This window comes from Balaenoptera physalus, assembly GCF_965194825.1.
Source record: "Balaenoptera physalus genome assembly, chromosome: 20".
In the NCBI taxonomy this organism is placed as follows: domain Eukaryota; kingdom Metazoa; phylum Chordata; class Mammalia; order Artiodactyla; family Balaenopteridae; genus Balaenoptera; species Balaenoptera physalus.
This window is the reverse complement of record NC_138901.1, coordinates 52,878,460-52,895,050: the sequence shown is the minus strand read 5'-3', so window position 1 is coordinate 52,895,050 and position 16,591 is coordinate 52,878,460. Positions and strand designations below refer to the sequence as shown.

General features: G+C 50.0%; 2 protein-coding genes across 8 annotated transcripts in view; both read left to right on the top strand.

Annotated features, from left to right (window-relative positions):
- NCBP3 (nuclear cap binding subunit 3) overlaps window positions 1–6,013 on the top strand; it is a 28,729-nt gene extending 22,716 nt beyond the window's left edge. For 2 of the 3 annotated variants that reach the window (XM_082443862.1, XM_082443861.1), the window contains 4 exons: window positions 16–170; window positions 1,669–1,830; window positions 2,727–2,889; window positions 3,357–6,013. In XM_082443862.1, coding sequence (XP_082299988.1) covers window positions 16–170; window positions 1,669–1,830; window positions 2,727–2,889; window positions 3,357–3,465 — 589 coding nt within the window. In that variant the 3' untranslated portion in view covers window positions 3,466–6,013. The remainder of the gene's footprint in view (window positions 1–15; window positions 171–1,668; window positions 1,831–2,726; window positions 2,890–3,356) is intronic. The other variant, XM_082443863.1, reaches the window with a different exon arrangement.
- Window positions 6,014–8,687: 2,674 nt separating this feature from the next.
- ITGAE (integrin subunit alpha E) overlaps window positions 8,688–16,591 on the top strand; it is a 69,547-nt gene continuing 61,643 nt past the window's right edge. For 2 of the 5 annotated variants that reach the window (XM_082443810.1, XM_082443813.1), the window contains exon 1: window positions 8,688–13,440. In XM_082443810.1, the coding sequence (XP_082299936.1) occupies window positions 13,407–13,440 (34 nt within the window). In that variant the 5' untranslated portion in view covers window positions 8,688–13,406. The remainder of the gene's footprint in view (window positions 13,441–16,591) is intronic. The other 3 variants (XM_082443812.1, XM_082443811.1, XM_082443809.1) reach the window with 3 other exon arrangements.

Sequence of the window (16,591 nt, the reverse complement as noted above, 5' to 3'; positions counted from 1 at the left end):
CCCCCCTTTTTAAAGGAACTCCATGAGGGCAGATACTCTATCTACAAGCAATATAAAAAACCGAATTGGTAACAAATTAACACCTGAGAAATTTGCAGATGTCCGACATTTGTTAGATGAAAAACGTCAACACACACGTCCACGGCCACCTGGCAGCAGTACTAAAACAGGTATTGTTGAGTTGTGTATCTGGGCTTCATTCTGAGTTCCAGAAAGCAAATGCAGACAGGGATAGGTTCTTGGATAAAACACTGTCATTTATGGACCAATTTAGTTGTCCTGATTTATCACTTCTAAATTTTGTGTTAGGCATTGGAACTTTAGGACATGAAATTTAATCAGACTTTTGCAATACTCATTTTCAATATTTTTGTCCCAAACAGTTATTTTACTCTGTATGTCATTGGTATACTTTGTACATAAGGATAATAGAAATTAAGTCGGGTTGTTGTATAAATGGTTAAGAGTTTGAACTGGTTAGTTTATATGTGCAAACACGCGTACAGTGGGCACTTGGCCAAGCCTGCTATGTGCCAGGACTAGGTGCTGGGAGTGTTAGAAGTCTTTGCAGGGGATGCAAAGTCATCATAGAACTCAGATGGAAAACATAAGGGCACACATTCAGGTAATTCCACCTGAAGCAGAATGGAGTGAGTGCTGTGATAGGGCACTGCAAGCAGTGGGCTGTGGGAGCAGAGAGGGGAGGTGGGTCTGTTGGGGCAGGATCTGTTGTGGGATGCTTCTCAGAGCACGTGGCTGTGGAGTGAGGCCTCGGACCGGAAGTAGGATCTCAGTTGGTAAACCTAATTTTTTTGAGGTGGGAAGTAACCTGATCTTATATCTATTTTAGAAAGATAACTTCGTGGCGGCGTAGGGTGTGATAGAGAGTTAAGTAAGTAACACGGGCCTGAACTAGATCAGGGACAGTGGAGGCAGAATTGATGACAGTGTCAACCTTGGAGAGGAAGAAGACTCAGCACTGGGAAGTGCGGGAGGAAAGGGAGAGAAGCCAAGGGGCTCAGGCCTGAGGGGCTGAAAGATGGGGGTGCTGTCCTCAGAGAGCATAGGCCAGGTGGGTGAAAACCCAGCCCAGGGACTTGCTAATAAATGTGTTTTTGTGGTTGCTGTTATTGTGAGAGGGAGCTCAGGAGGACAGGCAGATTTCTGGGGGGGCGGGGGTTGGAGGAAAAACATTTGATTTGGGACATTTTCCCTTGATCCTTTGCTTTTTGTCAGTCTCATTACATGTATTGTTCAACGTAATAGTTTATTGAGAGCTTCTTATATGTTCAGAGATTGCGGCTTCTGTCCTCAGGGAGCTTGCAGTATTTCTTGTCAGCCGAAATGTTCGTAAATTATTTGCTCTGCTTGATTCTACTACAGAAAACACAAAGCAGACAATTCTGCCTCAGAAGTTCCTTTTTGGAGCAGTCAGCTAAGGTTTTTTACCCCTGCGAGCCCCTGGGGATTCTCATGTGAATTTTCCCAGAGAATCCAGACTCTGTAGAGGGAAGGCTCTTAGAAGCCTGGTTGTGCTGGGCCCCATGTCCAGCACATGTCCAAATCTCGGGGAGATTTGGTACCAGGTCCTGCAGAGATCTCAGGTTGACAGTACAGATAGCAAAGCATATGCACGTGGTCACGGTAGTACTTTTTTTCTTTTTCTAGATATACGCCAGCGATTAGGAAAAAGACCACATTCTCCGGAAAAGGCTTTTAGTAGTAACCCAGTCGTTCGGAGAGAGCCCTTTTCTGATGTACATAGTAGGCTAGGTGTTCCCAGGCAAGATGTTAAAGGCCTCTACTCTGATACTCGGGAGAAGAAATCAGGTTGGTAATGCTGAAAACTGATGGGGAAGGGAATTGGTAAGAGCAGAGACAATGGGTGTAGCACAGAAATACTTTGTTAGCAGAAGGCAGGAAATAGCCTATGACAAAAATAAATTATTTTTCCTCTTTCATTATAGTCGTCGTCATCATCATCATCATCATCATCATAATGGTAACAGTGTGGAAAATTTAGAAAATGGGAAAAAAAACTCACCCCTTATTCTTTCTGTTTAACACAAATACTTTTTAGTTTCATGCTATTCCAGTCTTTGCCCATATACATATACTACTATTTTCGTATAGCATCTTATCATAGTCATTTTTCCACATTGTTATAGCTTTTATAAATAAAACTTTTAATTGCCTTACAGAGTGGCTATCTTATGAAATTCCATGTATTTCTCTCTTGTTAAATATTAATATGTGAAAAATTAATGGAGAGTGGGCAGAATCTGGAAGTTGACAGTGTAGCAGGCCCATCAGTTTGCAGAATGTTGTGGCTGGGAAGATCTGGGAATGGCCCAGTCCTGGCAGAATGAAGTTGTACACGGACGGGATGGTGAGTCTCACCAGGCAGGGGCAGGTGTAGTATAAGCAGCCTCCCAGGTGATTCTGATGTGCCTAACACAGGGTAGGGTGGGGTCGGGGGGGCACATATCCCCGAGCTGAGAGAATCTCCTGTTGGGTCCAGTTCTCTCAGTCTGCAGGCAGGGGACTGCAGCCAGGGAAAGGAGAGGATCTGCCCAAGGCTGCACCATGGTTGCAGGTGCCACGGACAACCCCCCGCCGCCCCCCTCCCCGCCCCCCGCCCCGTGCTTCCTGCACGTCAGGTGTTGCCAGTGCCCCTGTTTCTCAGCATCGACTGCCAGAGCTGAAATGCCTTCTCACCCAAACAGGTAGTTTATGGACTCGCTTAGGATCTGCACCCAAGACCAAAGAAAAGAACACGAAGAAAGTGGATCACAGGGCGCCCGGCACAGAGGAAGATGACTCCGAGCTGCAAAGGGCATGGGGGGCTCTGATTAAGGAGAAAGAACAGTCTCGCCAAAAGAAGAGCCGGTTAGATAACTTACCATCTCTCCAGATTGAAGTTAGTCGGGAAAGCAGCTCTGGTTCAGAGGCAGAGTCCTGATGCCCTTGGGGCCCAAGGCAGCTGCCCTAAAGCCTGACATTCTTGTGCAGGGTGGGGTGCACAGTAGGAACCCCCCATGCGGGAGTTGGCGCCCCTCCCGTTCTTGCTCACGCAGTCACCCTCCGCTCTTGCTGCTTCAGCAAGACATCTTAAGAATGTGACATGTTTCGAAGGGCATCTATCTAATCTTTTGCTGCAGAGTTATAGTTCTGGGCCCTCAGTTCTTTTCCCACCACCCCACAAGCTTTACCCTTTGAGGAAAAGGCAGCCCTCCAGATTTTGTAGACATTTTTCTTAATATTTTTAACATTGTGTCTTTTGAAAGAAATGTTTTAACACAGTTCATCCAAAGAGCAGAGGACTGAACTTCTCACTATTGCCTTGGCCCTGACAGCTGTTACCAGCACCCTTTTCCCAAGAAAAGTCAATTCCCAGGTGCTTATTGGACAGCCTTCGAGGGGGAAGATGAGGGAAGCTGCCAGCTCACCCTTCCAGGATCCTAGTGTGGGGGCCGAATCTCATGGACCTGACCTCAGAGGTGCATCCGTGCCGCCAGGTAGATAAGAGCCGCAGCGTCGATCGCCCTTCGTTCCTCCCTGGGGATTTCTGTTAGGGGGCCTTGTTAGCGATCAGCTTGAAGTGAAGATCAAGTTCAGTGCTGTGGGATTTTTAGAAACAAAAAACTGACTTTGGGATTTGGGGTGGATTTTTGTGCTAGGGGTGGGGTCATGGGTTAATGTTGAACAATTTTTAAGTCTGTATTATGTTTAAAAAATATTAATGATTTAAAAGTTAAAATTTTTAATTTTTATATGTGAAAATACTTCCTATTGGCTACGAGGGAAGCTCAAGTGGTGTCTTCTTATGTGCTGTTAAATATATATTATATACTTTGGAAGAAGGCAAAGAGGGGAGCCTCATTATTTTTAAATGATCCTAAGTGTACAGTCTGTCTGTTGTACATAGAGTTTAACTTGCTTCTTGGCCGCTGTAGGGAAAAATACCCATCCACCTGAGATGGGAACCTGTCATTTATTATCACTTCAGAAGTGACACACTGTTATTTATTCTTTCTGTCTCCAAGTTCTGGCACTTGAAGACTTCTTCAAAACTGGCAAATAAGATAATAATAGTTGTAGAAATTTTAGTTCATTTATTTCTAAACTCCTTTCAGATTATTTTACCATGAGAAGGTGGTAGATTATTTTGTCTTCCTGTCTGATTTTTATTTTGAAGTATTTAGTGTTGTATTCCTCTGCAGGCTTAAAAATAGTGTTTTACTTCAATTCAGTAGAGCTTAGGAGTTAAAGAGAATAAAGCCTGTGTTGCTTGTGTGGTGTTACAACCCCTCACCTGTCTGGAATGTCCAGCACCCAGTGCAGCTCAGGGTTCTAGAGATCTTTGCTCGTGCCTGAGCTAATGGTCACGTGATTAGTTGATTGCAGCGTGGTGCGATGGAGGGCGGAACGAACGCTTTGTTTAATAAAGAAAGGCGGGGAGACTTGAGAGTTGCAACAAGAACTGTGTTGTCCATATTTTGTTGGTTAACCTGCTTTTTCCCTCCCTGTAGAAAGATGAGAGCATGTAACCATGATATGTTTCAGCTTCCTAGTGGGATTCTAGGAAAGAGCTGGTTCGGGTTTCTCTGCCAGTTGAGACCTAAGGTTTCTGAGGTTTCTCAGCTCTTTGCCCATCAAGCACACAGCTGAGAACCAGGTTCTTGAGGAGGGGCCAGGGTCTGGGCGGTTGGTCAAGTGAGAAGTGCAGGGGCTGTAGAGTCAGAGACGCCGACCCCTGGCTCTGCTCCGTAGGCCTGGGCCTCAGTTTCCCCTTCTAGCAAATGAATGGGCTGGTACCAGAGCTGCTGGCTTCGTTGGTGCGTCTTAATGGTGTTTTGCTGTGTCAGAGCGGTGGCTGCAGCGGGCTGGCCAGCACCAGTGTCTGCGGCAGGTGCAGGGAGGGTCAAGGAGACAACTGAAGGTGTGCATGAGGTTGTGGACGGGACTACCCCCACCCCATTCCAGTCTCTGGGCCACTAGTGAGACAAAGAGGTCCCCGTGGTCAGGGTCCCCACTGACATGCTCTCTGCAGTGCTCAGAAAACTCCCCTTCTCAGACTTTCCCTTGTGTTTCCCAGTCATGACCCTTTCCCACCAGTAGTTCAGGCCCACTTGTCCCATGGCCTTTCAGCCCTCACCAGTCTTTTGCTAGGGATCAAGGAAGACTTTCAGGAAGGGCAGTGGTGTGTAGTTAAAACTGATGTGACCAAGAAAAATGCCTACTTCAGCAGCCTTGCAGTGCTCACAAACACGCAGAGCCCAGAAAATTACCTTTAAAGACGTTAAGTTTTATTTCCCAAAGTTATTGGCCTTAGCCTCTCACTCTCCAGCCCACTCAAGCACCCAGATCTTACAGCATCTTACACGTGCTCTGGAAGCCCAGGCCCTTTCTTGGGAGTTGGGGAGCAAAGATGGACAGTCGGTTTAGTCTTTACACATATGAGATTTTAGATACGTTTTTGCTGCTTGATAATACTTACAGATACCTCATTTCTGTTTTCCACTCTCCGCCTTGGGAGAGGTGCCAACTACCCAGGAGAGCTTGTGGAGCCCAGCACACAATGGAACCTCTCCTCCCCTGGCCTCCTCTAGCCTGACCCCATGAGTCCCTCGCCTTAGGTCAGAAACTGTCTTCTCCCACTCCATCCCCGCAGCAGCCTCTTTACTGGTTCCTCTCCCCTGTCTCTCCCTCTCCATTCTGCACACTGCAGCTGGGATGAACTTTCGGTGTTGTTAGCAGCTTTATTGAGATGTAATTTACATAGCATACAGTTCACCCATTTAAAGTGTACACTTCAGTGGCTTTTAGTATATTCACGGAGTTGTGCATCCATTGACATAGTCAATGTTAGAATATTTTCATCATCAAAAAGAAACCCTGTACCCATTCGCAGTACCCCATTCCCTCTTCCCCACTGGCAACCACTAACTACTTTTTGTCTCTATGGATTTATCTATTCTGAACATTTCATATAAATGGGAATGATACACTTTGTGGCTGTTTGTGACTGGTTTCTTTAACTAAACATATTTTCGAGGTTCATCCATGTTGTAATATATATCAGTACTTCGTTTCTTTTTATTGCTGAGTAATGTTCCATCGTATGGATATACCATATTTTGTTTATCCATTCATCAGTTGATGGACCGGTGGGTTGTTTCTGCTTTTTGGCTGTTATAAATAATGCTACTGTGAAAATTCATGTACAAGTTTTTACACGGACATATGTTTTCATTACTCTTGGGTTATATACCTAGGAGTGGAATTGCTGGGTCCTCTGGTATGTCTATCTTTAACCTTTGGAAGAGCTGCCAGACTGTTTTTCCAAGTGGCTGCATCATTTTCCATTCCCCCCAGCAACGTTATGAGGGTTCCAATTTTTCCACATCTTTGTCAAGACTTGTTATTTTTTGATGTGAATTGGTATCTCATTATGGTTTTGACTTGCATTTCCTTGATGACTAATGATGTTGGGCATCTTTTCATGTGCTTCAGGATGAACATTCTTAAGAAGGTTATTCCTATTGCTCCTCTGCCTAAAAGCATCACCATTGCCAATGGGATAAATTCTGAACTCCTTTGATAGCTCACAAGACTGGTCAAGATCTAGCCTCTGGCAGTATCTCTAGCCTCTTCTCCCCATCCTCCCCTACTTTCTGCTGACTGGTTTCCTGGAGGCATCTTGATCTCACCAGCCTCCCAAACTTTGCTCAGTGCTGTTCCTCCCCCCAGTGACACACCCCGCTGGTCCTCTCCTCATCCCACCTCAGCTTTGCCTTCTCCTCTCCCTCATCCTCAAGGACTTATAAACCTCTCCAGGAAGCTACCTGCAACTTCCGGAGCCAGGTTATTGGCCCTGTTATGTGTCCCGTGGTACTGCCACGAAGGAGTCTTGTTACATTCCAGGGTTAGGTTATAAAGTCATGCCTAGGATAAAACTTGAGTGTAATCAAAACTCCTTTCGGACACCCTGAGGAAGGCGCCGTGTTGAAGACCATTATCGCGAGGTGCAGTGCGGCTGGTTCCTGCCTGTGCGGGAATAGGTCACAGTCTCTTTAGCTGAGCACCAGGAGAAGTGGTTAGCCTGCAAGTAGGGCCGTGTTATGCAAGCAACACTTATTTGTACGTGTTAGACTCACACTGAGGCGAGCAGTTCGCTTTTGAAGAGGCTCTTGGGAACCGCGACAGGCCACAGGAGCAGCAGGGGCACAGGCTCACCTCAGGCCCCCACGCCTGTCTGCTCCGGGAGCGGAGGGGCAGATGGAATGGCCCCGATGGCTTAAAATTGTTTTCCTTGTCTTTTTTCTTTTTCCTAACTTTTTCAGACAAATGCCGTTATGTTTGCCTAAGTGAAATATGTATGTAATGCCAAATCTCTGTACCCCTCAAGCCAGCACACCGGTACACTGGATCGCAGTTCCCTCTTCCTGCTTTGTCTTTTTGTTAGACTGTGAGCTCCGTGAGAGCAGGGCCACATCTGGCTTGGTCATGGGGTTCCCCAGTCCGAGTGCCGTGCCTGGCACCTGGCAGATCCCCTATACACATAGCTGGATGTGTAAATTCCCCAGCTGCCGGAACAGCTCCATTCTCTGAAGCCCCGGCATCCTCTTACAGGCTAGTCCTCGTGGTTCTGCCTTGTACACACAACACTTTATTTTCATGTTTTGTTTTCCCTGCTAGCAGCCCCTGTGAGCAGGCTTCTTCGTGTTGTTATCTCTGTTCCTCCTACCAGGCCAGTCCAGAGTAAATGGTGCCTAAAAAGTGTTTGGCAAATGAATGAATTGTGGGAACCCAACCCAGCTCTGGCACCTTTGTCTGCAGGCTAGTCTGCTTCTAGCGGAGACTACCCGATTCCAAAAAAGAGGACGGTTGTTCACAAGTGCATAAATTGCACTTGCATAGGAAAGAATCTCATCAAGTAGACCTCCATGAAATTCAAATTTTGATGATCTGGCTATATCTGAGCTGAAGCTTACCTGGCTTTATAAAGAATTTGCTGGAGAGTCATGTAGATAATCCAGAATATTTTTTAGAAAGCATTCATCTGCACCCAGGAGACCAAGAAAGGAAGCTGGCGGATGGATCAGAGGCCCCAAAGAGAGACTGCTGGGCCGATTCTTAGCATCTGATCCAATTGGTGAGGAAGTGACAGCAGCCCAAAGAAGACACAAAGAAACAGAACTCGTTCCTGGCAACAGCTCTTTTGCCTAAAGTAGGCTTCCCACTGTCACGCGGAGCGGTTTTAAAGTTGTGGTGAAATGCTAACAGGCAATTTGGATTAAAGTTAACAGCAAATGACAGCTTCACAGATTAATTAATTGCTGCACAAATAAGTTGATGTACAAGTATTTGCTTTTAAATCTTACACAATAAGAAGTAAATTAGAAGTCAAACCATTTTTTTCTTTGAAGAACTAAAAGGACAGAATGTCTTTGATGATCTTGAGAACAGCATACTGGCTTCAAGGCAGACTGTTGTTGTGTAGTCTGACCAATAATAATGTAGAACTTTTCTTACATGTTTATAAAATAAATCTTAGAAGAAAAATAATACTGTAGCCTTTTTTAAAAAAATGAAATTCTATGAATGTTTCACAGAACTTGGATGTGTTCCTGGGAGCGGTTAGGGAAATGCTGGCTCAAAAGCGCATTTCTAATAGTTGTGAGGCATTGCAGTGGGCTTTTGCTCTGCTGTAAATACAGCTCTAGGGTATGGGTGGTCTTTAACCCACCAAAGTCAGCACCCGGCACCTGGGGTTCTTACCTGGTTTTGTTGGAGCAATTCCAGAGGCCCCCTCTGGATGACAAGAGTCTTCAGTAGTTGAGATTTTGTGTTACCTCAGACTGTGTCACCCCTGCCTCGGGACCAGTGTTGGTTAGAGCAAGAGACCACACCATCGACAGGAGAGGTGACGAGGCCTTCCCGTCCCTTCCTGGGGCTATCATGTGTTTAATGCGTCACCTCTTCTTAGTGGCAGGAGTTCCTCAGAGGGCCCGTGAGCAGGAGACGGCACTTTTTTGCTCAGGTAGAATGTCTTTTGTGGGGAGGTCAAATGGGGTGACGCCTGGGGCTGGGCCCGGAGCCTTGGGGATTCGTTCTATCTCATCTGCAGACTTGAAAAAAAACCCAAGCGAGTCCCTTCGCTTCTTGGGACCTCAGTGTCCCTGCCTGTCAGATGAAGGGCTCAAGTGGGATGACCTCCAGGTTTCCTTCTAGTGCTAATGTGAGTTCTAGGATCTTTGCTGAGCTTTCCCAAGGAGCATCAGGAGTGTAAGTTGGACGGGAAGGAGTTGGGGGCAAGCAAGAGGCCTAAGCCCTTGCACCCTTGGTTCCATGAGCCAGTGCAACACCCCCTCCCCAGCCCTGCGTTATGAAGGGAGAAGGAGATCCTCTCCCTTGCTCCCTTCCCTGCTCGGCCCCCCTTCCCCAGTGCGCACACGCACCATTCTGTGTTTTACTTGGGAGATTTTTTAGGAGGTAGCCCAGTGTCTTAATCAGCTCAGGCTGCTCTAACAAAATGCCATGGGCTGGGTGGCTTAAACAACAGAAGTTTATTTTCTCACGGTCTAAAGGGCGAAGTCCAGGATCAGGGTGCTAGTAGCTGGGTTCGCACGAGGCCTCTCTTCCTGGCTTGCAGACAGCATCTCACTGTGTGCTCACATGGCCTTTCCTTGGTGCGTGCGCTTGGAGAGAGAGATGTCTCTTCCTCTTCTCAAGCCACCAAGCCTATTGGATTAGGGCCCTACCTTTTTTTTTTTTTTTAATTTTATTTATTTTTGGCTGCCTTGGGTCTTCGTTGCTGTGCACGGGCTTTCTCTAGTTGCGGTGAGCGGGGGCTACTCTTCGTTGCGGTGCACAGGCTTCTCATTGCGGTGGCTTCTCTTGATGCGGAGCATGGGCTCTAGGTGCATGGCTTCAGTAGTTGTGGCACGCGGGCTCAGTAGTCGTGGCTTGCGGGCTCTAGAGCGCAGGCTCAGTAGTTGTGGCGCACGGGCTTAGTTGCTCCGTGGCACGTGGGATCTTCCCGGATCAGAGCTCGAACCCGTGTCCCCTGCACTGGCAGACAGATTCTTAATCAGTGCACCACCAGGGAAGTCCTGGACCCTACCTTTTTGATCTTAATTATCTCCTAAAGGCTCTATCTCCAAATGTAGTCACATTGGGGGTTATGGCGTCAACATATGAATTTGGGGAGGGGGACACAGTTCAGTCCATGGCACCCAGTAATGCAAGGGTCCCAGTATGTGTTTGTGGAATGAGGTCACTGCTTTTTAAAAGCTCACAGAGTGGGAGGGATTTTGATCCATGGGTCTGAAGGCAGTAGGGTTTGTAGTTCAGAGTCCTGGTTCTGGAGGAAACAGACCCATTTGAGTCCACCTCGGCCACTTACTAGCCATATGGCCTTGGGCAAATTACTTAACCTCTACCTCTGAGCCAGCATCCTCATCTGCAAAATCGGGATAACCGAGTATGGTGGCTGTGAGGATCAGATGAGGGCTTGCGTGGAAGGCCCTTGGCACTGAGTCTGCGTCCCCTCCTGACGCTCAGTCATTGGGGGTGATTACGACTGCTTTTCAGTCTTCCCGGTGCCCCTTTGCCAGCTCTGTCCTCCACTGCAGTCCCGTGTCTAGTCTCAGTAACATCCTCACTCTTCCAGATGCCCTCCTCTCAGCCTCCTAGGACTCAGAAGGCAAGTGGGTAATTAGAAATATTTCCTGTGTCTGGGGGCGATGAGGCAGGCCTGTGGGGACAGCCCCCATCCCCTGGTGAGTTGTGCTCTCCACTCACTCTCCAGACAAAGCAGTTAGTCCTTTTAGCTCAGGCTGAACATGTGTCCTCCATCCCCTAACTTTTAAAACTTTTTATTGTGAAATAATTTAACAATTACAGAATAGTTTCGAGGGTAGAACAAAGAACATTTTGCCACATTTCATTGTTCATTCTTTTCTTCCTCCCCTCCCTCCCCCCTCACCCCCTCGTCCCCCACCAACCACGAACTGTTTGAGAGTTATTTGCATACATCGCGTCCCTTTACTCCCTAAATGTAATACTTTAGTGTACATTTTCTAAGAACAAGGGCATTCTCTCATATGACCAGAGTATTGTTATCAAATTCAGGAAATGTATAATTTTAATCAGTACAGTAGTACCTAATCCGTGGTTCATGCTTCAATTTTGCCAACTGTCGCAATAATGCTTTTTTCTGGTCCAGGATACAATCCAGGATCACACACTACAGTTAATATCCTGTCTCTAGTCTCTTATAACATGGAGCAATTCCTTTGCCTTTCTTTGCCTTTTATGATATTGATGTTTTTGAAGTGTTCAGTCCGGTTATGTTGTAGAATTCCCTCAAGTTGGTCCCTTAACATTTGTTTAAAGTAAAATGAGCTAAGAAGCCATTTTCACATTGCTTTTGGATGTAGCTACTGAAATGCCCAGCCTTGCATTAGGCTCTGTGAACCGGGAGGATTATATAGTCTCGCTCTGACTTGGGACCTTAAGTCTGGGTTTGTGGGTACAGCAGTTACTGTCAGAAGGGCTTGAAGGGCCCCTGCGTGCTCGTGATTAGGGGTCTGCTGTGCTGGCACCAACAAGCTTGGAAAATACATCTCGGATGAATGCAGGATGAGTCAGCATTCTGGAAGTCTCCAAAGATGCAGAAAATGGCCCTGCACCTGTTCCAGCATCCACCCATCAACTTCGCCCGGCCTCCAGAGATGTCCTAAAGTTCACACTCCAAACCAAAGTCCTGTTTTCTCTCAGAAACCTCCAGCAGGCTGCAGTCGTGGGTTCCAGCCTGTCCTTACTGCTGCTGTGCTCTGCGGCCTGGGTCTGTTCTCTCCCGCTCTGGGCCAGTGGTGGGAGGGGAGCCCTTCCTTGCTCTGCCAAGTGCCCCTGGCACTGGGAACAGGGAGGGAAAGAGTCACTGAGCCCTGAGTGTGGGAAGACAACCAGCACCCTGGCCTATGACGAGGTTAAGCCAACTTGGGATGATCTTCGTTGTCATCTGGCAGACGACTCATCAGACCCGGAGCTTTGCTTTTTCATCTGTTTAACTTCTCTGTTGGATGGTATATACTGTGAAAAACAGTGAATCGTAATCTCTATTCAAACAACCGTGTAACATCAGGGAACTATCGTGCTAGTTGGAGGTATTTTGTCAGACCAAAGCAAACAATGCAAGAATGTTATAAGTGACATCAGTCTTTACAGAACTTTGGCCAAGCAGGCTTTCACTGTGAGAAACAAGATAAAACTGATTTTCATCTAGTCATTAAGTCAACACCATTGTCTGCTGTGTTTTAACACTTATATTAACACTTCAAAGTGCTCTCCCTGGAGATGCAGACATTCATGTGAGAGAGACATAGAGTCCCCTGCCTTTTTGATTGTAAATTAATTAAAATTAAATAAAATTGAAAATTCAGTTCCTCAGTGACTGGTGACATTTCAAGGGCTCGGTAGCCACATGTGGCTAGGGGCTCCCATGTTGGACCGTGCGGCTCTAGACCCTCATCGCCGAGTTCTGTTGGACAGCGCAGCTCTGCACGGCCAACAGTCTGGGAAGCAGAGGTGCGGGAGAGACTTCCTTCTGCGACAGACGTGGTCACACAGGGAAAATTGGACAGATCGTGAAGTTGGCATTTAAATATGACTGCAGGCCGTTGGCAGTGCGTCCTCTGGGCTGCTGGGTTGGATCAAAGGTGTGCTGAAAGATGCATGGAGTTTCACTTCTTCCGTTGTTCTGGTAGCCCAGAGCTCTGTTAGGTTAGTTCCACATCATGGGCTGTAGTCAGGTGTTAAAGAGAATGCAGCCAAAGCTGCACTGAGGCAGCGATTCAGGCAGCACGTGGGTCTTCCCACTCACCTGACCCTCCGCAGTCTCAGGGCCCCGCGTGTGCAGGCGGAGTGCCAGAGCCCCGAGCTGTGAGGGTGCTTTCTGTAGGAAGGACCCTGGGCCGGGCGCTGGGGTGAGGTGTGTAGTGGCGGGTTCCGGGGCAGGGCATGGGGCTGGGAGCCACCCACATGGATGATAAAAAACGGCTGGATTAATACTGCTCCTGCACCTCGCACATCTGCTGAGATCATCCAGCCCTGTTCCCAGGCCAAACCTCGGCTCACTGTTCCACCAAAGCGTGGGTGATGGGGCAGGGCTGGCAGGTGTCTCTAAGCTCCCAGGACCCAGCCCACAACTGCTGAGGAAGCCACGCAGCCAGCCGTGTACAAGTGGAGCGTCTGTGTCTACTTGAAAGTGCCTGTCTGCCTGTGGTCCTTGCCTGTGTGTGCACCTCTGTCCCCGCCTCCTGGCTGCCCGAGCCCTGGAGCTGAGGAGGGAAGCTGAGCAAGTCGAGGCCCACGCCGCTGCCTCTGCTCCAGCCAGGATGTGGCTCTTCCACGCTCTGCTCTGCATGACCAGTAAGTCAGCCTCACCCCCTGCCCCGAGGGGCTGCACAGCCTGTCCATCTGTGTGTCTGATGGGGCTCAGAGCCCGAGGTCAGAGAAAGTCTGGGGACTCCCCCCTGGAAGCCCGTCTTGCTCCGTGGGTCAGACCCCCAGGCTAGGAAGGACCTCTGAGGCTCTGTTGGCTACTGACAGCATGGGGCTTTGGACTCCAGGGCTCTGCCTCCTGTTCCTCCCGCCAGCTCCCCTCCCCACGCAGGCCCTCTCCCCTGGAACCCACTCCAGGCAGCCCCTCAGGTCTGTGCCAAGCTTGTCCCCAGAGTGTGGAGGCTGGTGCGGCGTACCCGCCCAGCGGAGCCCCCTGGTTTAGCTGAGGAGGCTGAGGACCCTGTGTGCGGCGAACGCGTGGGGGGAGCCTGCTTCCTGTTCCTGACGTTAGGGCCCCTACGAGAACCCGTATGGGGGAGGGGACATTCCCTCTCCACTGCCTGGGGTCCCATATGGCCTTTAAAACTCCTGTGGAAGCCCCTTGGGGCAAGCCAAGCCAGGAGCGCACCCAGCTACCAGGCCCCAGGGATGAGAATAAGCGTGGCCAGCGAGCCCCTGGGCGCTGCTCAGATCAAGCCTGAGGCGAGGGTGGTCCTGTGTAGTGATCTGGCAGGCTTCCCGGGGGCCTCCTGCGCTGGCCAGGAGCCGGTCAGAAGAATGAGACTGGACATCAGGCAGGTGTAGTGTCAGGGCTGCTGGGAGCCTGAGTTCTCCCTAAGGGATGGGTGGGGGCCAGCTAGTGAACGCCAGACGGTGGCTGAGAGCTGAGGCCAGGCTGGGAGGGGGCTCAGAATTAGCACCCACCAGGGGGCCAGATCACCCAAGAGGCAGGCCAAACATGCATGGGGCACGAGCAAAGCGTACATTTTTGGATACCTTTTAATATTTGATATTTTAAAAACATCAAAATCGTCATCGTGGAAAGATCAAAACTTGGTTGAACTTCCTTTTCCTTACTTTACAGTTTAGACTTCCCTTTACTTTCAGTTACATGTGGTGTGTGGAGAAGGCCTCACGCTTCTTATGGCTTATGGCTTTGATCCCCCATCACCAAGTTGTGTCCGTACCCTGGTCCACCCCATCCCAGCAGAGAGGAGGTGACTGAGGCCCAGAGAGGGGTAATGACTGGCCATAGTTACAAGCAAGTACTAGTAGAAACGGGGCTCAAGCCCAAGCCTCTCCCTGCCTCCCAGCTCTAGAATACCCCGTGGCCTGGGACACTAACCCTGGTGTCACTCTGGTCTCCTGCTTGTCTCTGTCTTCTGTGGCCTCTGGAAGGACCAGTTATCACCCCAGCACCTTTTTCAGCAATGTCAATCCAGATGACATTTATCAAACCCCTTCTGAGGCTAAGGCACTCCCCAGGCTGACGGGCAGCAGAGAGCAAGATGGAGCAGACTTGCAATGAGATCACTTACCCCGCACCTTGGCTATGCTATGGGCTGGGGGTAAGAGCAGGGCCCCAGCAGCTCCAGTCTGAGTGGGAGAAGTGGAACTGTGACAGTTCTGCTCCAAGCTGTGAGGTCCTGAGATTTAGGGATGGACCAATCATGAAGAGCTTCCTGGAGGAAGTGAGATTGGCGTTGAGTCTTAAGGGCTGGAGAGAGTCTGAGAAAGTGATGAGGAGATGCCAGGGAGGGTGGAGGAACCCCTCAGACAGTGACCCCAGGCCCAGGGCCCTGCATCCTGTGTCTGGCTGCACCTCCCTAGGCTGGAGAGAATCCAAACTGTTCCTGGCCTGACCTTCCACCCTTCCCAAGCACCCACTGTGGTGATGCCCACTTCTCATCAGTGGGAGCAGATGAGATAACATCAGTTGTCTGAGACAGTCAGATGCAGATACAAACACACTGAAACCCTGGAGCTGCCCATCTCATCCTGCGACCATGCAGTCTGCTGTTCCCAGGTCAGTCTTCACCCTGACTCATTCTGTGACCACAACCACTCACTTCTCCCCCCAGGGTCTCAGAGGTTGCGTCTACATCGCTCGTGTGAGGAAGGGAACTGTGCTAGTGGCCTGTAAAACCTTACAGTGGTACACAAGCCAGCAGTCCAGGGCCGGCTCTGCTGTTGCACCAACTTCAGGCTGGGGCCTGGGGCCCTGCTGGGTCCTGCTGGGGGAGTGGGGAGGTGTCAGACCTGCCTCTGCCCGGGGCACAACCCCAGACCTGAGTGCAAGTGTGTGATGGGAAACCTTGGCCATTGAGGATGGGGGACTGTAGTGTCCGCGGTGGTCCTGAGGATGGGGGAGGTGCGTAGCAAGTGCAGACAGGTGGTGCGGGGCGAGAGGGAGGCTTTCTGTGCAGGAGAAACAGTATGGACAGAGACCCGGGTGTAAGGAGTGTGTTTAAGGAGACGCAGGGTGAGGCTTGAGTGGGGACAGAAGGCTGTCTGCTCTGACGCTGCCTGCGCCCCACAACCGGGACACGCTGGGCCCAAGGGGGGAACAGGCCGCACGCACACCATGACCCTGACCCTCTGTCCCCAGCCGGAGGGCCCACTGAGAATGCCTTCAGGTGACACACAGGGGATGGGGAAAGGGCGTCCCAGGCAGAGGTGAGACAAGCACAGCGTTCGTGGGCCAGCCAGGTGTGGAGAGCGGTCCACGCAGGAGCCAGACGCCTCCGACCTTCTCTGGGAGGCTGGCCTGGGGAGAAGCTGGGGGCCATGCGGGTGGTCAGGGTGCTGGTGGAGAGTGTGGGGGCCCAGAGTGCCAGGCTGCGGGAGCTCGGGCCACACCCTGAGGGCAGTGGGAAGGCCAGCAGGCCCCTAGCCCGGAGGTGACAATGGCACGTGCCTGTGGTGTAGAAGGCGGAGTCCTGGAGAAAGGGGAGGCAGACAGGCCCCTGAGGAGCCGCTGCCGAGGTCCCCTCGGGGGGGCTGGGGCCGGAGGGCATGGGGAGGGGGAGACACTTACGAGAAATGTTGAGGAGGAAAATCCACAAGCACTTTAGCACAGAGCACAGCCCTGGCTGCTCCAGACCTGTCGGCCATGGTTATTAGGTAGCCTGTGAAGGGGGCCAGGGTGGGGGACCGAGGTATGAGGTTTGGGGCTGAGACGATGAGGCTCAACATGGAAGACCCAGGTGGGTGGGTGGAGGGTGAGCTGCCCCACGGG